The 25,781-nt window shown below is 32.3% G+C and overlaps 1 protein-coding gene across 1 annotated transcript; it reads left to right on the plus strand.

Annotated features, from left to right (window-relative positions):
• The first annotated feature begins 15,289 nt into the window (after positions 1 to 15,289).
• LOC116030572 (cytochrome P450 704C1-like) lies at positions 15,290 to 20,328 on the plus strand. The gene is made up of 5 exons (XM_031272870.1): positions 15,290 to 15,820; positions 16,953 to 17,240; positions 18,451 to 18,807; positions 18,916 to 19,116; positions 19,906 to 20,328. The coding sequence occupies exons 1-5, from the start codon at positions 15,308 to 15,310 to the stop codon at positions 20,143 to 20,145; spliced, it is 1,599 nt and encodes a 532-aa protein (XP_031128730.1). The 5' UTR covers positions 15,290 to 15,307; the 3' UTR covers positions 20,146 to 20,328.
• The last annotated feature ends 5,453 nt before the right edge of the window (positions 20,329 to 25,781 follow it).

Below are 25,781 nucleotides of genomic sequence, written 5' to 3' on the forward strand. Positions count from 1 at the left end.
TGACACCTAAGGCAGTGAATATAAATGATGAGAGAGAAGAAGGTACTGAGCTCCTCTGAAACATGTGAGGATTTTTTTGATAAAGAAGTAGTCTGATTATCTTCTTCTAAAAAACTCTAATGAGAAGAAGGTAATGAGGCTAGTACTTTACACATTTTGGTCCACTTTTTTATTCCTACACATTTTAATTTGTCTCATCCTTTTCAAATCAACACAAAAATGTCATCAGCCCTAAAGTTATTTATATAACAAAGACGCCTAGTATGAGGCAGTCCAGGAATCTTATTCCTTCTAGGGTTCTAGACCCAAAATATGTATAGATAGATCCTCTTTACATAGAGAAAGGGGAAGCGATTCTGAGATGTATAATACTGATATGGATTAATTCCTTCGATCTCTTTTGTACATATAGAACATATAGAAAAATCTGTATATAATTGCATATAGAAGATAAAGAGAGAAGATGGCATAAAATAGCTCCCAAAGCCTTCCTCATTTATTGTTCTCCTTCTATGATTTACATTGAGTTGGGAGGAATTTAGAAAGTGTTTTCTAGAGAGAGAGCAATGATTTAGAGTGAGTTGGGAGGAATTTAGAAAGTGTTTTCTAGAGAGAGAGCAAAGAGAGAAAAAAGTCTACCTAAGTGAAGGGCTAAGGCCCTTTATATAGGCTTAGAAGCTAACCGAGCCGTTTGACCTTGACCCGAACCATTTGACCTCGACTCGACTAAAGAAATGAGAGCGTGGACGTATCGGGAGGTAGAACCGGGGAATATTACCTATCAAGTAGCCCCCCGAGTCCGTGCCCTGACGTTGAGCCAATAAGGAAGTGTTTGGGTTGGAAAAACTGACCATACAGTCTGCGACTTACGTTGGTTACCTCGCTAAAAACCAGTGTTGCAAAAATCCCGCCTAGGCGCCAATTAATCCCCGCCTAGGCGCTAGGCGCTGGTCGACCGCCTAGCGTATCACATTAAATGGTGGTCTAGGCGGCTGGCCGGCTAGGCGACCGCCTAGGCCACCTAAGCTCCGCCTAGGCCGCCAAAGCACCGCCTAGGCCGCTTAGGCGCTGACCGCCTAGGTGTCGACTAAACCGACTAGGCCTTCTAGTCGGTCGATTAACTATTGTTCTTTTTTTAATGGGTTATTTCACTCAAAATAACATCATTTTGAGCGAAATAATCCTAAATTGTACAAACTTTAGATTTTTTTAGGTTAATATTTAATATTTTAGTATTAACTATTAAAGTATTATATAATTTATAATTATTAGTCTTTAAAAAATTAAAAATACTTAAACAAATTTTTAAAAAATAAAAAATAAAATAAAAAAATACACGAACGCCTAGGCGTCGATTAATCCCCGGCTAGGCGTCCTAGGCGCTAGGCGCTCCCCGAGCGCCTAGCGATTTTTTCAACCATGCTAAAAATCTTAGGCTAAGAAAAAACCCAATGGAAAAAATCTTAGTTAAGGAAAAAAGAGCACAACCTTAAACGTCAATGAGGAAGAGTTCGAGGTAGAAAAAATGATTGTATAGTCTGCGACTTACGCCGATTGCCTCACTAAAAACCTTAGACTAAGAAAAAACCCAGTGGGAAAAAAAAATCTTAGCTAAGGAAAAAAGAGCACAACCTTAAGCACAATCTTTTAGACTATAAGGTTCGGCTAAACTCTACCGATCTAGGGATCAAATTTGCAATTCGATTGAGAAGTCAAATTTTACCGATCTAGGGATCGGGTTTTACCAATCAGGGGATTGTATTTTTAGATGAGATCTAGCGATCAAGTCTTACCAATCAAAGGATTTGATTTATTCATGGTCTAGGGACCTGATCTACTGATCTTATCGATCGTAGGTGGGAACGCTTTTCCCAATACCTTATACTCAGGTTAACTGGTCGTAGCTGGTTTGAGCTTGGTCAAACCCTAACCTAGATTATATGGGATTAAGATCATTCTTACCCGATCACGTTTAGTTGGTTTTAATTACCATGCTAACCACTATGACAGGTTTCATAACCGAGATTATTTAAACGGGGCATTTCCCCCTCCCNCCGCCCCCCGCCCTTTTAAGCTCAACTTATTATGAACTGAGAATCCCAAGTGGAGGGATGCTAGGATACCAGAAAGTCTAATGAGACTAGGAAGGTTATAATGCTCGAGCAGTATGCTATGGTGTGCTATAATCACCAATGTCACTTTGCTCGAGAAGTGTATTATAGTCGGGAATGGCTTCAGTGAGCTCCATAGGTTGAGGGAGTTTCCCTACAATCGTCTTACGAGTGAGCTCCGTAGGTCGATGAATATATCCCGCTTCTTAGCATTGCCGATCTCTTGATCGTTTTGCCCGACCATGGGCCTTATGCCTGATCTCCAGTATTAGTGCCGATCTCTTGATCGCTTGCCCAGTCATGGGCCTTATGTTTGATATCCGATCGCTTGATCGATAGCATTTGAATCCTCCTGATACGTCCACGCTCTCGTTTCTTTAGTCAGGTCGAGGTCAAATTGTTCGGGTCAAGGTCAAACGGCTCGGGTTAGCTTCTAAGCCTATATAAAGAGCCTTAGCCCTTCACTTAGGGGAACTTTTTTCTCTCTTGGCTCTCTCTCTAGAAAACACTCCCTGAATTCCTCCCAACTCACTCTAAATTATAGAAGGAGAACAATGAATAAGGAAGGCTTTGGGAGCTATTTTAGCCCATTTCTCTCTTTATCTTCTATATGCAATTTCATACAGATTTTGCTATGTGTTATATACGTACAAAAGAGGTCGAAGGAATTAATTCATATCAAATACCTATATTCTTTCCATATAATTTTTCTACATTTTTCCTATATTTTCGCTATTCTAGCGGTAGTGTTGGCTTGCCATTGACTATCCAAAAGTCATAAAACTAACATCAATTTCAATTTTGGGTAACGGCAGTTATCCCCTAGCATATATATCAATTGCTTATATTAGTTCGTGATGCCCTAGCGTAAAGAATTGAATAATGACTGAAAATATAATAAGCATCCAAATACTCTTGATTTCCATTCTTGTTTTCTACCATATATACGGAAATAAAAAATGTAAACAAAATATGTACCCTCTATATGGAAGTTGGTCAAAATAGAGGATAATTATTATGTAATATAAATATTGTAATATATTAGTAAATATATTCTTACCGTATACAGTAAATAGTAAAAAAAAATGACCCAACTTACCATGAATATCAATTACCGTATACGCTAATATTATATTTTTCCGTAAAAAAATTCTTACCATGAATATAAATTAGTGTATATATAAATTATGATATATTAAATAGCAGTATTTTAAAATAGGTAAAATATTATTGATTAGTGCAACTGGATGTGCGTGTGTAATATTTATATTTATATTTACATAATAATACAATTATCGTGCATTTGGAAAGTATATTACCATGAATTATGTTATTACCGTGAGAATTGCGGTATAATTTATGTCTATCATGAGAATTAGGTATAATTTGTGAAATTGGAAACAATATTACCAATTAATAGATATTAGTTAATTTCCATATAACATTTTCTTACCAATTATCTATACTATTAAAGTTGAAGAGGAGGATTTTTACTTTTATTAATAGAAAGAAATAGATAGATTAACCAAGGACCTTGTGATCTAGTGCATTGACTTGCTCCCTTGTATGGGAGGTTGTGGGTTGAGTCTTACTGGAGGTGATTAATAGATTAATTATTTTGTTGTTGTATACTGAATTTATTAAATATATCTATACTTATATATAAAAACAATATCCTCCCCCAAATTTTCCCGCCCAAACCTAGGGACATTTTAGTAAAATCATTTATTTTATTCATTTATTAATTTATTAATTAATTATCCATATATATTTATTAATAAAATCAGTCTTTGTAAACTTAAACTCAAAATTATTTTAGTAAAATCATTGATTTTATTAATCAACCATATATATTTTCATAAAATTAGCAATCAATTATTATTACAATTAAAATTAATTACACTTTCCTTTGAGAGGACCCTTTGTTTCACAATTTTTGTGCTATATATATCACCCTATATTACAGGACAAGCCATCCGAATTTATCATTCCATATGACCTGGAGTCTCTAGAAAACAATTACTCCATAGGAATGAGATTTAAAATGAGGTTTGAAGGGGAAGAAGCTCCTGAGCAGAGGTATGTCAATGTGTTAGCATTGTTGAGGGTGATGTGTCTTTTCTTTGTATCAATTCTAGACCAGTAACTAATATTATGAGCGTTATGTGGTGGTCTTTTTAGGTTTACTGGAACTATTGTTGACATTAAAGATCGTGATCCCCACAAGTGGCCGGAATCAAAATGGAGATGTCTAAAGGTAATACCCTTGTGTTTGAAAGGGAGGGGTTTGGTGATACATTTTTATTTGTGATGCCTAAAGTGATATGTATTGCTATCTTTAGGTGCGGTGGAATGAAACTTCAAGGATTCCAAGGCCTGATCGGGTTACACCTTGGAAAAAAGATCCAGCCCTTTCTCCTTCTACACTAAATCCACTAATTTGTGCCAAGTTTTCCCCCCAAAATTTAGAGGTATTTATTATAAATTAATTTCTCTTAAATAATCATACTTTAGTATGTGTTTATGTTTATTGATTTTAGTCTAAGAAAATTATAAGAAAATTGCAAACTTTATTTGCAAAATTACGATCAAATAATGATTGTAGTCTCCAATTATCCAGTATATGCATAATAATAATAATAATAATAATAATAATAATAATAATAATAATAATAATAATGTTATTAACTTAATTACTTTACTTTCTAAATTTTTGATATGTCAACCATTTAGACAAAAATATTATTTAAATTAATAATAATACTATATATATATATATATATATATATATATATATATTATTGCACCATTATTTAATAATAATAATAATAATAATAATAATGATGATGATGATGATGATGATGTTATTTCCTTAATTACATTACTTTCTATATTTTTGTAATACCAACCATTTAGACAAAAATATTATTTATAATTAAAAATATTTAAAGTCTATATATATATATATATATATATATATATATATATTATACCATACTTTCCCTAATCTACTTTATTAATTCCCTAAACTACTACACTTCATTCCCCTCCTTTCCTTTAATAATAATAATAATAATAATAATAATAATAATAATGGATCCTAAGAAGCAATGTGATGCAAATGATAGTGGATTTGTTAAGAGATGTGAAAGTTGAGAAGCAATTAATAAAATATTTTCCTGTTGAAATTCTAGACAGTTATGTTTTGTTTAAATTTTAACATTTCATGGTTTTACATTACTTTGAATATGCAGTTGTTTTATTCGTTTATTCATACATGTTCAAAGGTGAAATTATAGTTCAAAAAAAGAATATTAAAAAAATATTTAACTGAAAACTAAACGGCACGAAATTTAGGCCATTTAAAAAAGTAAATTAATATTTACATTTGATTGAAAATTGAATGAAAAAGGAAATGAATTTATTTCAACAATTAAATTATTATAATTATATTAATCATATTAATATTTATGAAAGAAAAAAGAAAATGAATATATTAATATTTCATTGGAAATATAATTGGCAATTATATTTATATAATTATATTACTTATTAATTATATGGAAATGAATATTAAATTTTTTATGAATGAAAAAGTAAATAAATATTACACACAGGAATATGTTTTTAATATTATGTTTATTAATGTTACTAATTGGCACAGGAATTAGGCCAAATGAAAAAGGAGATTAATAACAAAAATTCACATAAATATAACATAGCTTTCCCTATGCAAGAATTAGTAACCACCAAATGAAATATTAGAAAAAAATTATGAAGGAAAAATAAATGGAAATGAATATTTATTCTTTTTATGAAGGAAAACGGAAATGAATATATTCATATTTCACTGGAAATATAATCGACAATTATATTATAATTATAATTATATTAAATATTTAGAAGGAAACACAAAATAAATTTATTAATATTTCACTGAAAATATATTCAAAAATTATATTTTTATAATTATATTACTTTCTAATCATATGGAAATTAATATTAAATTTTTATGAACGAAAAGGAAATGAATATTACACGAGAATCTGTTATTAATATTTAATTAGTACACATGTGACATAAACACTGCAGAAGGTCGAACATATTTAATATATAATAATAATAATTTTTGTATATACGAATTGATATTCCTGTTAACGAAAAATAATTAGTAATTGACTAATAATAATTGCCTAATAATTATTATGGTAATTAAGCTAAATATTGGTCGTTAAATTTATTTTTATACTCCGTAATAATTAAAGCTAAATTATTTCTCATTTCTTCCATATTTATTTTTGTAAGAATAATATAATTACTTAAGTTATATTAAATATCGATCTTTTTAAGATAATTGTAAATAAACAAGTCATATATTATTCAATTAATTGAGTGATACTTTTGCACTAATCTTATAATCAAATAAATGTACATGTTCAATATTAGATTTTTTATATAATTTTATCTCTAATTTTATTATCTAAATAAATAATAAAACAATTTATCCGGCATGGGTAATTGGACAATTATTTGCTCTAATTCAAGTAAAGAAAATATCAGAAAACATAATCAATCCAACCAATTTCATCAATTGCGTTATATAATACTCAATGTTATAATTTATATAATTGTATATTGATCCAAATATTCTTAAAATATTATAAAAAATTCATTTCGTGCAACGCACAGGCGAAAATACTAGTTAAATATTAAATATATTTTCTCAAAATTGATTTTCATTCCTTATCCTATTTTATTTATTGATATATTTACTAGACACCATTTGAGAATGAATATATTCGATATTTATTGTTCCGTTTCATTACGAAAAAGTAAAATTATGTCATTTAATGTACTTATTATTACACTCTCTATCACATTTTATTTACACTTTTTTTTTTGAAAAATGCATTTTACTTGTATTATTTACTCTTCATTGTGTAAATTAATTATTTTTCTTTAACAGGAATATCAATACATTCGTATATACTAAAATTATTATTAATATATATTAAATATTAGTGTTTATGAATATAATGAATCAATTATAAGATTATTAAATATTACATCATTTCAATTTTGGGTAATGGCTTGGTTGTGAGCCCCTAACATATATATTAATTGCTTATATTAGTTCGTGATCTCCTAGCGTATAGAATTGAATAATGGCTGAAAATATAATAAGCATCCAAATACTCTTGATTTCCATTCATGTTTTCTACCATATATACAAAAATAAAAAATATAAACAAAATATGTACCCTCTATATGGAAGTTGGTCAAAATAGAGGATAAATATTGCATAATATAAATATTTTAATATATTAGTAAACATATCCTTACCATATAAATAAATAAATTAAAAAAAAAAAAAAACCTCTTTTGAACAATTGATAAGTATTCAACTATATTCTTAATAATATTTAGTAAATATATTTTTAACGTATTTAACATAAATTTATTTTTTTCTTTAATATTTTTATAACTTTTAAATTTAAAATTTAATATCTAATAATATTTTTGATGTAGTTTACAAATATTTAAATTTTATATAGTAAAACTTGACTAAACTAAATATTGCAAAATACTAAATTGTAAATCGCTTGAGGGGATATATTACTTACCAATGGTGTTGAGATTGGTCTCAAGGCCTAAGACATGCCCCATTTTTGAGTGAACATTAGAATGAGAGGCTTCCCTTTGTTGCTCAAAACACTCTTCCTCATAATGCCCGAACTCCGATGAAGTAGCCATCTGTTTTCCTTGTTTTTTTTTTTTTGAAAACGTTTTCCTTCTTGTTAGGATTCGGCTCGAGTAGCCTTATTTCTTCTTCTCACAATTGCATTGATCTTCAGATATATCGGTAGTAATCCTTGCTTCCCCTTAGCAAACACGAAGCAATTGTAAGTAAAGCAAATAAAAAAAAAAAAGAAAAAAAATGAGAAAATATCATTTTTAGTCCCTCAACTATAATACATGTATCAATTTTGGTCCTTGACTATTAAAAATTTCAAATTAGGTGCATGACTATTCAATTTGTATCACATTTGGTCCTTGACTATTAACATTTTCAAATTAGGTGCATGACTATTCATTTTGTATCACATTTGGTCCTGCCGTTAAATTTTCCGGCCAAATTTCCGGCGAAATCATCGTGGCTGACCGGCGTTTTCTATTTTATTATTGTTATTTTTTATTTTTAAGTTTTTTTTTTATTTAAAAGTTACAGAGTATTAAAATAATTTTTAAAATAAAAATTAAATAAATTAGTCGGTCACCGGTGATTTCGTCGGAAATTTGGCCAGAAAATTTAACGGCAGGACCAAATGTGATACAAAATGAATAGTCATGCACCTAATTTGAAAATGTTAATAGTCAAGGACCAAATGTGATACAAATTGAATAGTCATGCACCTAATTTGAAATTTTTAATAGTCAAGGACCAAAATTGATACATATATTATAGTTGAGGGACTAAAAATGATATTTGCTCAAAAAAAAAAAATTAACTAGTCTCCCTAACTCAACAATTATTCATGTCAACCAAAAAAATAAACTATTCAAACACTGACACCACTCCCTCGGCAACAACACTATTTGAACGGTTGATTTTAGAGGTAAGATTTGTGTGGGACGTTATTCTTGCACCGACTTTCGTTTTCAAAGATTGGACCATCCAGTTGGATAAACACAAAACATGTCAAAGTGATTAGAAGCGGCTTTTATGCCATGGACACGGGTCCACCTTGCAAAGTGGACCCAAATCATGTTCACATTTTTAGTATTTTATGTCCATAATTTTAAAATTCTATGTTCACAATTTTAGAACTCTATGTTCACAATTTCATAATTCAGCTCTATATTCACAATTTAATAACTCTATATTCAATAGTATAACACAATTTTTGAATTTATATAACAAAATTGTGAATATAGAGTTCAAAAATTGTGAATATTAAGTAATGTAATTTTGTATATTGAATTCTAAAATTGTGAACATAGAGTTTTAAAATTGTGAACATGGACTTGGATCCACCATACAAAGTGAACCCATGTCCATAGCATAATTGGTAGATTAGAAGCTAGCCTTGACAAATTCGTTATAGAATTTAAAGCATAATTGGTAGATTAGAAGCTAGCTTTTGACAAATTCGTTTTAGAATTTAATAGAAACTGTTAGATGGGGGTACTAAGGCCTAGGCAATCGGCCCAAGAGTGGTCTTACATGTTAGAAATGGCAAGTGCTCAATGGAGGCCCGAGTGTGGACGAGGTCTAGTCTGTGTAGGTGGTAAAGTCCAAGTTATGAAGTAATATTCATGGTGGTGATGTAACTTTGAAAGGAATCAAAGTCAATTATTTGGCAATCTTTACCTAAATATTTTTATATTTCCTAAGTCACAACCTCATTCCATTTTTTTTAGTAGCATAATTGGTAGATTAGAAGCTAGCTTTGACAAATTTGTTTTAAAATTTAAAGCATAATTGGTAGATTAGAAGCTAGCTTTGACAAATTCGTTTTAGAATTTAATAGAAACTGTTAGATGGGGTACAAACCGGAACCGGAACCTTATATTAAGGTTCCGGTTCCGGTTCAACCGTTTTTTTAATGTAATTATATATAATATGTTATATATATATATATCATTGTGACAGTGTGTGTGTGTAACTGTGTATATAATATAATATATAATGTGCGTGGGGTGTGTGTGTATACTATAATTATATATATATGTCAGTTGTCATATGTGCTAGTGTGTATATAAATTATAGTATAATATATAATATGAGTGGCTAATGGCTCTAGATGGCGTGTGTGTGTATACTATAATTTTATATATATATATATATATATATGTGTGTGTGTGTGTGTGTATGTGTGTCAGTGTGTATATACTATATAATAAATAAATATAATATATAATGTGGCTTGCCAGTTGCCACTTGCCAGTAGGCAGTAGCCTAACTGCCTAAGTATAATTTTTAATTTTTTTTTAAAATTTCACGGTTCCGGAACCGGGAACCGTTTGATTCCGAACCGGAACCGGCGGTTCCGGTTCCAGAATCTTAGGAACCTTAACTGGAATATAGGTTCCGGTTCGGTTTGTACAGTACCCGGTTCGAACCGAACCGTGGTCATCTCTATAGGTGATCGGCCCAAGAGTGGTCTACCTGTTAGAAATGGCAAGTGCTCAATGGAGGTCCGAGTGTGTACGGGGTCCAGTCTGGGTCGGTTGCAAAGTCCAAGTTATGAAGTACTCCGTAATATTTATGGTTGTGATGAACCTTTGAAAGGAATCGGAGTCAATTATTTGGCAATCTTTACCTAAATATTTTTATATTTCCTAAGTCACAACCTCATTCCATGAACACAACGACGTCGTTTTGATGCACGGTCAACAGTAAATAAAATTTGCCCAATTACCATGCATGTACACTACTTACTTTTTCATTATGAAAGGTCATAATTAAAGATAAGAAAGATCATGCATGCTAATTAAACTAGCCCCATGCGCTAGCCTAAATCATTCTACAAAGCAGCACTGGTATTGCAGAAATATTAGTTTCATGTGAGGATTATTAATTAGGTGTTCAATGTGTCATCGCCGATCAATGACTTTTTGTGGCTAACTATGGGGTCACAGTGGAAACTCGAAAAATGACTTTCAGAAGTCATTTTTTATATTTTTCATGTGTTTGGATATTTAAGAAAAATAAAATCAAAGGAAATTATTCATTTTGGTCAACAGACAAAATCTTAATTTTGGCAGAAAATATCTTCATAGATTTTTAGTCGAAAGACATTTTTTAGATTGTTTTCTTGTATTTACTTTCTCTCATCTCTTTTCAAACTAGTTTTCCGAATTATTATTACCATTTATTATTACCATTTATTATTATTATTATTATTATTATTATTATTATTATTACTATTATTATTTTATAACAAATAATATGTCCATTTTCAAGAAAATAAAGCAAACGGAAAAAATGTAATTTCTTAATTTTTAGCCAAATAGAAAAGGATAATTTTTCTAACATTCAACTAAATATTAGAAAATTAAATTATTTTATAAAAATAAATAATTTTTAAAAATTATTTTCCAAATTTTCAAATTGACCCTTAGTTACCATTATCAATTCTATCCCGTACGTATTCATGAAATCTAATAGTTAAAAATAAGTTGTGACATACTACATTAAAACCTTTTTCAGTGCACTTAATCAAAGACTTAATTCTATTGAAAAAAGCGTCAAATAGATTATCAAACTTTTACTATTCGTGCAATTGGACCACCGAACCAAAAAAATTTACAATTGCATCATCTAACTCTATAAATTTGTGCAAGTAACATTTATAGCAGGTTATTTGCAGGTAAAGCCGATCATTTTTTTTTTAAATCTAACATGGGCGAAGGAGGCAACATCCTCCTCTAGTCCTCTGACCATGCCGTCGACGAACGGAGGAAGGGTAGCCTCCTCCGTTCAAGTCGCTAATGGATGGAGGAGGCAAACTCCCTCCTCCTCCTCCGCCCAGATCTACGGAGAAGGTGCAACCATGTCTCCTCCTCCGTCAAGGTCAACGAAGGAGGAGGCAGCTGCCACTTATTTTGAACAATTTTTTTTTTTAAAAGAAAAGAATGAAAGATTGAGCCAGGAGAATCCATAATTACAGTGGAGGCAGCCTTGCCTCCTCCTCTGATGAAGGAGGAGGTGGCTGCCTCCTGTAACTTTTTTTTTTTTAATTTAATTTATTTTTTATTTTATTAATATATTAATTTTTTAAGAAATTAAAAATATAATTATTTTATTTTTTAGGAACATATCATAAGAAAATGTGATCGGAAACCTATTGTCTACCTGTAAATAAAGTCAATTGCACACTTTTAATAATATTAAATGATTTAATTGCACACTCTTTTTGTTCGATGGTCTAATTGCATGAATAGTAAACGTTTCATGGCCTATTTGACACTTTTTTCAATTCTATTTTTTTTTATCTTAAATTTATAAGTGATAGTTCACTTTTTTAGTCATTCTTTTTCAAAGCAATCCCCTTTGGTCCTAGTATTATTGTGGCATGACTTTTTTTTTTTTTTTTTTGTTTTTCGTCAACAAAATCGTTGAAATGTCTATCATTAAATATAAGGAAATTTTGATTTTTTTTTTTTACAAAGTGGGTTGACCTGCTAAGTGTCAAATAATTTTTACTGCCACAGTAAAATCAGTGAGCGGTAAATGTTAACTTTGGGGATTATGTTGTTGACGGTTGTAATTTACTGTATTTTGCCTTCAGACTTTACAAGAATGAGATAAAATTTACTCGATTATTGCAAAATTTTCAATTTTGTTCTCGATAATTTTTCTTACGCAATTAAGTACTTGACTTTGAAAAATTTAACCAACTTGGTCTTCCGTTTATTTTGGTGTTAAACAACAGTTAAATCGGGACTAAATTGGTAATTTTGCTATAGCCAAGGGATCATTTTGATAATTACATTTTGGCTAAAGTGTCATCCCGCACCCTGAACTATATCCAATTATTCATGCCGCACCCTGAACTTTCATAATGTATATATCAAGCCACAAACCAAAAAAAAATAATTCGCCTAGAATATTTTACAGGTTTTTCAGTTTTGGTGATGACATGGCACGGTAATAAGCTGATGTGGCCTTATTTCTCAGTCCATGTAAGTGATTTTAATAATTTTTAAAAAAAAAAAAAAAAAAAACTAAACGATTTCCCCTATTCTCCCAAACTCAAATTCCCAAGTTGAAGTACGACAGAGAGAAGCACACCGATTCCCTCACAGTGGTCCATATATGCAATTTGATTAGAGATGGTGAAAGATGGATCATAGTGTTTGAATCTCTCCACTCAAAGCTTATAATTTCTCCAATTCCACCTGAAGTTCTTTGAAATCATACCAATGGCCTCCGAATCCAAGTTGATAGAAAAGGTCGAGCCTTCAGCATGCAATACCACAGATTGCAGCAAGAATGCTAGAAGAAAAAAGAAAAAAGAAAAAAGAAAGTTCATGTAAGCATATTAATTATTACCTAGAACCTGCTGGTAACCTGTAAAAAATTCTAAGTGAAAAACTTTTTTTGGTTTATGGCTCTATATATACGTTATGAAAGATCAGGGTGCGGCATGAATAATCGAATATAGTTCAGGGTGCGGGATGACACTTTAGCCTTACTTTTTTGACTGAAATGGTTCATAGACTATAATAAAATTACCAATTTGATCCCGATTTAACGGATATCAAACGGTAAAATTAATATGAATGACAAATTTGAAACTATAATAGTATAATCAATGTCAAAGGTAAAATATGGCCAAATTAGTAATCAAAGCTTAAATTTTAAAACGTCAACACACTTGATAATTAAATCTTAAATTAACGATCTCTTGTTAGACTGACTCACAAATTTTTATTTGTGAGATGAGTATGATGAAAATATAATACTTATTCTAAAAAAAAATTGTAATGCTAATAAAAAGAATAAATGGTTGGTTACGTATAAGGAGACATGTAATACTTTTGAGAAAAATATAATAATTTTAAATTAAAATGTACTCCATAATATTTAGGATTGATTAGTTATGAGAAAAAATGTAACACTAATCAAGAATTAATTGTTTAATTGTTAGTTATGAGAGAAAATGTAATAATTACAACAAAAAATGTGATACTTTTGATGAAAAAAAAATGTAATATATACTTTTAAATGAAAATATAATCTAAAAACTAATAAGTGTGAATGAAGGTTATACCATTCATTTATGTTCATTTTTTTAGTTACTTTTATATATATATATATATATATATATATATATATATATATATATATACACACACACATTATACTAGAGTTGTATTATACAATATTTTGGTAAAAAAATACCCAACTGCTATAATTTCCTTTATCTTTTTCACCTATTGTTACCATGCATGCGTATGCATCCACCGCATATTTTCTAATCTCCTTCATTATATTTTCTAATATATATGCATTATATTTTCATATCTTCTTAGATAGATTTATTTAGATTTTATAAAAAATGGTTTTCGTTGTTATTATTATACAATAATATAGATATCTAAAATCTAAATAAATCTAGCATTTATATATATATATATATATTACTAATATTGGATATTTATTTTTGTGCATCGCGCATAGAAAATATTAGTATAATATTAAGAGTTGAAAAGTTATTTATGATGAAAATTATAATACTGATATAAAAAAATGTAAACTTATCAAAATTCTTACCCGTCTCACAGATGAAGATATGTGAGACAGTTTGACCAAAGAATTTGTCTAAATTAACTCATTTTAAATCTATAATTTTAGCATTTAAGATAGTCGTTGAATGGTTGTATGTTTGATAAATTTCGCCATCACACTTAAAAAAGCACAAATCAGCCCATCGTTCCCAGTACGAAAGCCATCTGACATTGTGAAAATATCATCCGAAGATAAAATAGTCACACTATTTTTTGTGCTTTTGTTAATTGGTACATTAAAAAAGCCTTCATAGAAATTGACAAAGGGACAAAGCATTAACTTTATCATCATCTTCCTAGACACAATCATTATTGTATACACCATACTATCAAATAATGTACATTACATTCAATGTATAAATAATGTATTTTTGTATATTAAAAATGTATATTATATTCTAAAAAAATACATACATTATTTCAGCACTAAAAGTACATTATTTTGTATAATTACATTCAGTACACTAATAATGTATTTTTAGTATATTAAAAATATATTTTTTTAATGGTCCACACAACATTGATAATTTGCCTCCTGGACCCAGTATTGTGCGGTTGGCAATCAATCATTATTGCATGGACCATGGTCCACACAGCTGTGTGGGCTAAAAATAAAAAGTTCATTATTTTTGTATTGAAGGTACATTAATTTTATATTGTAGGTACATTATTTTAGTGTACATTATTTTTGTACTGAAGGTACATTATTTGATATATACTGTCAGATAATGTACCTACTGTACAAAAATAATGTACCTTTAATATAAAAATAATATAATTTTTATTTTTGGTCCATACAGCTGTGTGGACCATGGTACATGCAATAATAAGGCGTTGGCAATTACAAAAAGATCATTCTTCATCGTCAATTTCCTGTCTAAAGATTTGTGGCAAAAAAAATGATGAACGTTTTAGCATTTGCAGGTCTCTCTTTACTACTTTTGGTCATTCCAATCATAGCTTTCCTGATAAAAATTTACAGTGGAAAGTCAATGAACAACCCAAAATACCCACCAGTTCTTGGCACTGTGTTTCATCAACTCTTATACTTCAACAGGCTTTATGATCATCAAACTGAGACTGCTAGAAAGCACTCCACTTTCAGGCTTCTTGCGCCGGGCCAGAGTCAGATATATACCACTGATTTGCAAAACATTGAGCATGTACTTAAGACCAACTTCGACAAGTACGCTAAAGGCAAGTACAACCAGGATGTTTTTGGGGACTTGTTTGGCACAGGGATTTTTGCTGTGGATGGTGACAAGTGGAGACAGCAGAGGAAAGTTGCTAGTTTTGAATTCTCAACAAGGGTGCTTAGAGATTTCAGCTGCACAGTTTTCAGGAGAAGTGCAATAAAATTGGTCAGAAAAGTGGAAGAGTATTCTCAGGCTAATCAAGTGTTTGACATGCAGGTAGGTAATTATATTATGTCAGCTGTTATACTTGAATCATCATGTTCAAGAGATGGCCCTTGATCATAAATTATATGAGTTAATAACCAGTATACTTATGGACTATAATGATTTTACTCATATTAGTCATAAATAAATTTTTGCTCTTCAACTTTGTTGGTTATACACAATTTAGTCTTTTTGTTAAAAATCCTGTTAGTTGGTTGTTATAAATAAGGTCTTAATGGTAATTTATCATTCTTATCTCATCTGGGATGATTCATTCTTCTTCCCCGTATTAAGCTCCACGCAGAAATGGAGTTCTTCATCCCCAAATCAACTTCAATCCTAAATAAATAAATAAATATTTGGGTATAAAGATTTACATTTCTGCGTGGATTTGATAAGAGGAAGAAGAAGGAATCATCCCAAATGGGATGAAAGATTAGAAATTAATATTAAGACCCTATTTTTAACAATCAACTAACAGTAACAAAGGACTAAATTGTGTAAAACAATCAGAATCGACGACTAAATTAAACACAAAATGTTAAGACTAAATTAAGTAAAACCACTATAGTCGAGAACTATATTGGGTATTAACTCTAAATTATATTATATGATGGTTTTAATGGAGTAAGTTGCGAATACCCAATCTGAAAACAAGAAACTATCCCTAGTTAGTATAAAACAGTTGTATTTGTATGAAGTAGAGCATTATTAGGATCAAACGCTTATCATTACACCAAATGTTATATTTAGGCCCAAGCCAGCTGGTGCTGGGTTTGGCCCTTCATCGTTCATAGCGAAGGCGATACCCCTCGCACCGACCGAACAATCTCTCTAACCACCTGATGTTGGATTTGATTCTTTGGTCCTTCACTGGCCTCTACTCAACAATTCCTCACCCCAGCACTTGTCAGCCTTAGTTGCACAGTTTATGCTAGCTGAGACTCAAACTCAGCTCGTGACCTAGTTATGATACTACTTGTTAGGACCAGGCATTTACCAAGATACTAAAAGTTATAGTTCGTAATAACTGGGTGTCTGCGTAACTTTATTTAGGACTCCACCCAATAATCCTCTAGCCACTTAGGCTTGACCCTTCACGGGCCTTCACCCAACAATTATGATTATGATTTGGTATTTTCAGGATCTGCTGATGAGAAGCTCACTGGAATCTATATTCAAAGTGGGGTTTGGAGTCGATTTGAATTGCATAGAGGGTGAAGGTCTAGGATCAAGCAAAGAGGAAAGCATGATGTTTATGAAGGCCTTTGATGATTCAAATGAATTGACATACTGGCGCTATGTTGATCCATTTTGGACGCTTAAGCGGTATTTCAACATTGGGTCTGAAGCTTCCCTGAGAAAGAGCATCAAAATCATCCATGATTTTGTTCACAAATTGATCACAGCCAAGAGAAAGCAGCTAGACTCTGTAAGTACTTGTATATTATATTATAAGAAAAATGATATTTTTTTGCGTTTTTTCTCTAGAATTATTCATGTATCTACATTAGTTGCTTACCTATTTTTAAAATAATATTTTTTCTTCCCTTTTATGTTAAATAGACATTCTTACTCTTAAATATAGGACAACACATTTATTTTCAATCTCCAACAAATTATAGTTTATATGTTAGAATCATAATAAATGCAAAAAAGAGTAGACACTATTTATAAATATTATAATTTTAATTTTAAACTAATGCTAGTCACATTAGTGCTATAATTATAGTTAATTAACATTAATGAATTGTTAATGTTTAAGCTAAGTCTTAATTTTGCTACTATTAGCATTAACATAAAATTATAATTATAATATTTGCATTTGGTGACGGTTCTATTTCGCATTTATTATGATTTCCAATATAAGCAATAAATTGTTAGATAAGAAAAATAAATGAAATATTTATTTTGAGCAAATACCAATTTTGGTCCCACGAGTATTAGCAAAATGACAGTTTTTGTCCCCATGTTCAATTTCTACCAGTTTTAATCCACGACTATTATTCTAGTATCGATTTTCATCAACAACTATTGTTTTAATGCCAAATTGATCACAATTCGCAGTTCTCATCCTCATCTTAACTTAATTTGAGGAGAAAAACTGTGAATTGTGATCGATATTAGTGCTTAAATCCCTTTATTTATGTTCAAATTAGGATCTTAATTTGAAAAGGACGAAAATAGTCTTAAAATTTTTAGATTTCGACACGTTTTAAACTGAAGGGTGACTGGGATGATAAATTTTGGCACTAAAATAATAATTGTGGATGAAAATTGGTACTAAACCAATAATTGTGGATGAAAATTGATAGGAATTAAACATGTAGATCAAAAATGTCATTTTGCTAATACTCGTGGGACTAAAATTGGTATTTTTGCTCTACGTATTTTTAAGTGTAAAAATGTTTATTTAGCATAAAAAGGAAGAAAATTGTCACTTTTAAATAATTTAGAGCTAATGTAGATACATGATTTTTAAAGAGAAAAAAAAAATGCTATATGCATATAATTTAAGAGAAAAACGTCATTTTCTCTATATTATATTATATTAATGAATCAATAATAGGCCACACAGGCTATATATTAATTATAGCTTTAATTGAATTCTGATTTTAGCCAATATAATATATGTTTTGAAGGATGTTAAGAGTGAGAAAGAGGACATACTTTCAAGGTTTATAAGGGAAAGCAAGAAGGACCCAAAGACAATGACTGATGAGTACCTTAGAGATATCATACTGAATTTCGTGCTTGCAGGCAAAGACTCTTCAGCAAACACTCTCTCCTGGTTTTTCTATATGCTCTACAAAAACCCTCTAGTTGGTGAAAAATTGGATCGCGAAATCGAAGAAGCATTCGGTAACTTGAAGGAGAAAGCTAGTAGTAGTGTTGAAGATTGCATTGCCAGTATTACAGATGATGAAGTTCTTCAGAAAATGCATTACCTTCATGCAACATTGACAGAAACCTTGAGACTATATCCCGCAGTCCCAGTAGTAATTATCCAATTCAAGAAGCTCTGATACAATGTTTCCATTATTGTTTGTAATCAATATTTAAAATTAGTTAAGCTAAGATACTGTATGTCTTCACTTGATGTTTAGGATGGGAGATGTGCAGAAATAGATGATGTTCTTCCTGATGGATTTAAAGTAAAGAAAGGAGATGGTGTGTATTACATGTCTTATGCAATGGGGAGGATGCCGTACATTTGGGGTGATGACGCGGAGGAATTTCGTCCAGAGAGATGGCTAAAAGATGGGATTTTCACACCGGAATCACCATTTAAATTCACTGCATTTCATGTAAGTATTAAGGAATATATATATATATATATATATATATATATATATATATATATATGTGTGTGTGTACACTATCCGCTCCTAAGCATACCTAAATGACGGTGGAGACCCTGGAGTAGATTGTGTGCACGAATACTTGCTCGCGTGTTCTCATCTAAGGAAGTGTTCTTCATTGAACACAAGCCTAATTAGATCATATGAAAACAAGCTCTTAGGAAAAAAGTAAGAACCAATTTTAGTTTTTTTTTTTTTTTTTTTTTAAAGAACCAATTTTAGTTTTACATCTGGAAAATAACACTGCTTTGATGAAATTTAAAAAAAAAAGTGACATTTTTATATTTTCATTAACTATACTGTGCAACTTTTAACACTATACAGTCCAACTTCACAACATTATTCAGAAATGCACATTATATTCTTAAAAAGTGAACCCCAATGTATTAGAAAGTGCACTCTATAGTATTAAAAATTACACTTTGTACAATGCGAAAGCGTAGTGCACTTAAAGTTTAAATTTTAGAGTTTATAACTTTTCTTTTTAGATTTATGTTTGGTTTAGGAATTCACTTTTTTGTGTTTAGAGTTTAGTATTTACGATTTAGGTTTAAAATTTAATTTTTTTCGTTCATATTTTTAAAGTTATCTAGAAATGCACGGTATATTATTAAAAAGTGCAATACATAGCGTTAAAATAGCACGGTAACCAAAGTCAATATAACTATATATTAAACATTACAATTACTTGCAGCTGAGCTGAGGATATTTTGGTTTCTTCTTTAAAATTTTCAGGCTGGTCCAAGAATTTGTTTAGGCAAAGATTTTGCTTATCGACAGATGAAGATTGTTTCCATTGCTCTTCTACACTTTTTCCGCTTCAAATTGTCAGATGACTCGAAGAAAGTAACTTACAGAACAATGTTTTCACTACACATCAGTGGAGGTCTTCATCTAACAGCAGTTTCAAGGAGAAATTTATCTGAGTGTACTAATGTGAATGCAAAACACATTATTAGCAGAATTTGGATATGATTAATTAGTATAGCTAATATCTGGAATTCTTGTATTATATCTCTAGCTACTCGGCAAATTATTGTGTGGACTGTGGTGCGGACCACGGTCTAAAACAAAGTCGCTGAATTTTATGAGTTAAAAAAGTATACATCTACATACATATAATATACGTATACAATTTTAATAAGAGCTAATAAAGTTAAACTCTTAACGGGAACTAAAAAAAATGTTGGTGTAATAGTATGTTATAATAGATTGTACTTCGTGCTCTTTTTATTATACAAAGTCCAGTTAATTTTCTAATCTGGCCCCATTGTTTATTGTTCCATGCCTTGCAAATTAGTTCTTGCTACTGCTGTTCTGAAAATTTATATTTTGATGTTCAACCAAGAGTCAGGTAAATACACTACTATACTCCATCAAGCTCAACATAAATGCTTTCTTAATCTTCTATAATATATTTATGTATGTGTATTCTGAAATTAAAATTTCTTGTCTACCTTCTGTTACATCCTATTAGGGCATTGTTGTAGTCAATTATGCTTAAATAGTTAAATGGCTATGAGGCAAGCATATATGCCACTTTTGCTTTTGCATGGGATTGTTAGCACCTCAGTGAGATTCGTTTTATGGTAAATTCAACTTGAAATGCACAACGGATATATCAAACAGTAAAGTGCTATAAATAAATGTTACGTAAAAATGAAGAGATATATCACATGCAATACTCAAATAATAAGTATGCAAAGTTTGAGCCACATGCAAACGTGGGAATACACAAATTAAACCCAGATAGATAAATTAACACAGTATGAAATGAGCTAGTGAGTCAAGCATGCAAAGCAAATAAAGTGTTGTAAAGTAAATAGAGACAGATTTATAGTGGTTCAGAGGTGGTGTAATCTTCCTAGTCCACTCTTCTCCTTTCACTCCAAAGAGAGAATTCCACTATCTCGTTCACCCAGATACAAATAGTAAATTAAAACACCAGTGCTACACAAGCACTTTCCGAGTGTCGCACACAAAGCTACACTCAATCACGAACTCCTCGCACAAAGCTAAACTCCCGAGCACCTAGCACAAAGCTAAGCTCCTACACTAACCAAGTGTCTTACACAAAGCTACACTTAGTTCCCCGAGTGTCTCGCACACAGCTACACTGAAACAAGGATTTCCCAACTCCTTGCTACTCTCTCTCATTCTACACTTAGTAGAGATATTTTTACAAGAAATAAAGATTTCTTTTCTAGGACTTGAATTTCTATCGTGTTTAGTTCAATACTTAGCACTTCTCATTTTCTTCGATTGAAATTCTCATTGTAAGCTTGTAGAAAGTCCGTGCTTGTCTTCAAGTCTTCTTGGGCCTTTTATAACTTAGAATTATTTGCCCGTTGTGAAAGTTCAAATTTGAACGTTCACTTGATCTGATGGCCATACCAACCTGATCAGACGACCATTCTTCTTAATAACATAACTTCGCCAATTTGTTATGCAACATTTAATGCCTCTGGTAATTTTTGAAAAATTACCTTTGCAAATTGCTCACAAAGTCTTCTAATTCGGCTTGATTGATATTTGAAACTTGTAGCCTCTAATTTTTTACTTTGTTGCCTTCAGAGCATGATATTCTTGACTTTGTTACCCTCAGAGCTTGATATTATTGACTTTGTTGCAATCTTGATTTGATCTTGGCAAGTTGATATTTCAAAATAGGGTCACACTTCTATGAGACCGTCTCACGGATCCTTATTCGTGTGTCAGGTCGGGTCGGGTCAAAACATCATGCAAATGTCATACTTATATGCTCAAATATAATACTAATTGGGAATAAAATTTTTGTTACTTGAGAAAAACTATTACATTTTCATAATAAGTAAGATGGGTTAGGAACTCACTTGCTAGGTTGAAAAAATTTAGGGAGCTAGCTGATCTCATTGGGGTGGAAGCCAAATCGGCCTTACATCTTGATGCCCCTACTAGGCGGAACAGAACCTACATTATGCTTAACGCTGCAATTCAATATCAAAGAGTGTTTGAAGCATATGGTGAAAATGACCCCTCCTTTTCTGCTGACTTGGGTGATGTTCCTTCTTTTCTATATTGGAGTTCCGTGGAAAGCTTAGTTAAGCTTTTGAAAACTTTTTATGAGATGACAGTGAGAATTTCTGGTTCTCTCTATGTCACATCTAACAAATTCTTCTCTGAGATCTCTTATCTCAATTGCATGCTGGAAGATATGGTTGCAGCTAAGCCTGGAACTGAAAAGGTTAATATTTTGTTTTATATTTTCTGCTTTTAGTGCTTTCTGCTTTCTGTGTTTAATTGTTTTCTTAGTTATCTGCTGTGTGTATTCATTGTTTAATAGGTAATGAGGCAACAAATGAAAAACAAGTTTGATAAATATTGGGGGATCCAGAAAAAATGAACTTTGTCATTTTTTTGCCAATATTATGGACCCCAGAGATAAGGAGGAATACATGCCTTATCAGTTTGTCTAGTTGTATGGAGAAGATAAAGGCAAAGCTTGTTTTGCCAAGGTCCAAGCTGCAATGACGAAGTTGTATAATGATTATGCAACTATATATTCTGTCAGTTCAACCCGCTCTGAATCCTCTATTCAATCTGTCCAGCCTGGAACTGAGGCTACAACAATTGGTAGGCCTCAGTCAAGGTTAAAGAGTCAATTGAAAAAAAAAAGAGGTTGGAGAGTGGTGGTGGAAGCAGTAAGCAGACAGAGCTGCAAGTGTACTTGAGTGTAAGTATTGTGGATAATGATAAATCTGCCACTTTTGATGTTTTAAAGTGGTGGAAGGGCAATAGTGAGAGATTTCCTATTTTCTCCAAAATGGCTAGAGATATGCTTGTAGTTCCTTTTTCCACAGTTGCATCTAAAAGTGCATTTAGTACAAGTAGAAGGGTACTTGATGCATTTAGGAGTTCCTTGACTCCTAAAATAGTGGATCCCCTACTTTGTACCCAAGATTGGTTGAGGTTATCAAATCAGCCAATCACAATTGAGGAGAAGTTAGATGAGGTTGAAAGATTAGAGAAAGGTAATTCTTTAATTTATTACTTTTTTTCCTAGTTTTTTATTTTGTATTTTCTTATTTATATTTGTTTAATCTTGTTCTTTTTCTGTTTTGCATAATTGCTCATTGAAGCTACAACTAATATTCCATCAATGTTGGCATCAATACCTGTAATGTATTTATTTGATTATTTCACTTATGTATATATTAAAATTATACTCTGTTATGTTGTATACTTGTTGTTATAATATGGTATATTCATCATATATGGTATCCTGCATATTAGGAAAGTTGGAAGCTAGGGTTTTGAGGTAGTGGTATATGGAAACCTGTGACCATACCATATGTCCTTTAGTTCATATATATAGGATGGCGTACTCTCCTCAAAACTGTGTGAGACAGAGAGGGAACAACTCAGTTCAAAGGTATTCCTCTTAAACACATTCTACATGGTAACAGAGCCTTTGTAAACGATTTTTTTTCGCTCCGCTATCATCACCGCCCATCCACGAAGGCTCGCCGGTGTCTGGCGACCCTCCCTGCAAAATCCGGCGCCGATCTGCCCTGCGCGTGAGGCTCACGCGCCACTGCACCGCCGCCCTCCTCCGCCACGCGCCGGCGCGTGAGCTGTCTCCGGCCACCGGAATTTTTCCCAGCCAACGTCTCCGAGCTCGCCCAGGTCTAGGGGTCTCGGATCTGGTCTTAGTTTGGACCAGTGTTGCTTCGGTTGTTGCAGTTCGTCAATCAGGTTGTCTCGTACGCCCTCTGGTTGCCTTTTTTGACTGTTTTCTGATCTGTTTGGGCTTATTTTTTGGTGGGTATGGCTGAGAATAAGTCGATTGTTGTAATTGATATTGTTCCTGTGAATTCCAAGATCACGGACTGTAAGCTTAATGATTCTAATTACTTAGAGTGGGCTCAGGTCATTAAGCTTTATCTTACTAGTTTGGATAGAAAAGACCACCTCACTGAGACAAAAGAAGATGCTAATTGGGTGAGGGATGATGCACGTTTGTTTTTACAAATCCGTAATTCTATAGATGAGAGTATTCTTGGGTTCATTAGTCATTGTTCTTCTGTTAAAGAATTGATGGAATATTTGGAATACTTGTACTCTGGGAAGGGGAATATCACTCGTATGTATGATGTTTGCAAGTCTTTTTACTGTGCCGAGAAGCAAAGTTTGTCTCTCACTGCTTACTTTATGGAATTTAAGAGAACATATGATGCCCTTAATAAACTCTTGTCATTCACTACTGACGTTAAAGAGCAACAAAAGCAACGAGAACAATTGGCTGTTATGAGTTTTTTGGCAGGTCTTCCTTCTGAGTTTGACACAGCTAGGTCCACAATTCTTAGTAACTCTGAAATCCCTACCCTAGCTGATGTCTTCCCTCGCTTACTTCGATCCGAGCAATCCAATATACCAGAGGTTCCCATCCCACCTAGCAGTGCTCTTGTTAGTCGTAATCCTCACAGTGGAAATTCCCAAGGGCACTCTTCCGGTCATCCTCATAGTGGGAACAATGGATATTCTCAGGGGCGTACTTCCACCATTGTGTGTCACTATTGTCAAAAGCCTGGGCATATAAGGAGGGACTGTAGGAAGTTGCAAAAGGATCGAAGGAACTCTTCTGCCAATGTTGCATCTACACCTGAGGCGTCTTCCAAGACAATCATGGTCTCTGCTGATGAGTTTGCCAAGTATTCTCAATACCAAGACTCTTTGAAACATTCATCTTCTTCCATCACTGCTATTGCTGACTCAAGTAACCCGACCTCTTGTCTTCTCTCATCCTCATCCAAATGGGTTATAGACTCGGGTGCCACCGACCATATGATAGGTAATTCGAGTTTATTTTCCTTCATCTCTTCTTTTCCACATAGTTCTCCTGTCACCTTAGCGGATAGATCCACCTCCAATGTACTTGGGTCTGGCACCATTACGCCAATCCCCACGCTCCCCTTACAATCTGTCTTGCACCTCCCTAATTTCTCGTTCAATTTGATTTTAGTCAGCCAGCTTACCCGTGCTTTAAACTGTTCTGTTACGTTCTTCCCTGATCATTTTCTGTTTCAGGATCTTATGACGAAGAGGGTTATTGGTGAGGGGCGTGAGTCTGGGGGTCTCTACATTCTTGACACTGCGAGGTCAAAGTCGATTGCTTGTTCGGGTGCTGTCACTCCGGTAGATGCTCATTGTCGTTTGGGGCATCCTTCCCTCCCGTTATTGAAGAAGTTGTGTCCACAGTTTCATAGTTTGCCGTTTTTACATTGTGAGTCGTGTGAGTTTTCTAAGCACCGCCGTGTGCATTTGAGTCCTAGAGTTAGCAAGCGTGTGTCTACATTGTTTGAGTTAGTACATTCTGATGTTTGGGGTCCGTGTTCTGTGACTTCTAAACTTGGTTATAAGCATTTTGTTACTTTTGTTGATGATTTCTCTCGAATGACATGGTTATATTTAATGAAGTCTCGTTCTGAACTGTTTGATGTGTTTCGTGGCCTTTGTACTGAAATTAAAACTCAATTTGGTGTTCATGTCAAAATATTACTCAGTGACAATGCTAAAGAATATTTCTCATACCCCTTTGCCTCTTATATGCATGACATGGGTATGTTACATCA

This window comes from Ipomoea triloba, chromosome 9 (genome assembly GCF_003576645.1).
Source record: "Ipomoea triloba cultivar NCNSP0323 chromosome 9, ASM357664v1".
NCBI lineage: Eukaryota > Viridiplantae > Streptophyta > Magnoliopsida > Solanales > Convolvulaceae > Ipomoea > Ipomoea triloba.

Excerpts from the sequence above, each read along its gene's own strand:
- LOC116030572 (XM_031272870.1), top strand. The coding sequence starts at position 15,308 with ATGATGAACGTTTTAGCATTTGCAGGTCTCTCTTTACTACTTTTGGTC. Across the intron at positions 15,821-16,952 it reads ATCAAGTGTTTGACATGCAG|GATCTGCTGATGAGAAGCTC; the intron begins GTAGGTAATTAT and ends TGGTATTTTCAG. Across the intron at positions 17,241-18,450 it reads AGAGAAAGCAGCTAGACTCT|GATGTTAAGAGTGAGAAAGA; the intron begins GTAAGTACTTGT and ends TATGTTTTGAAG.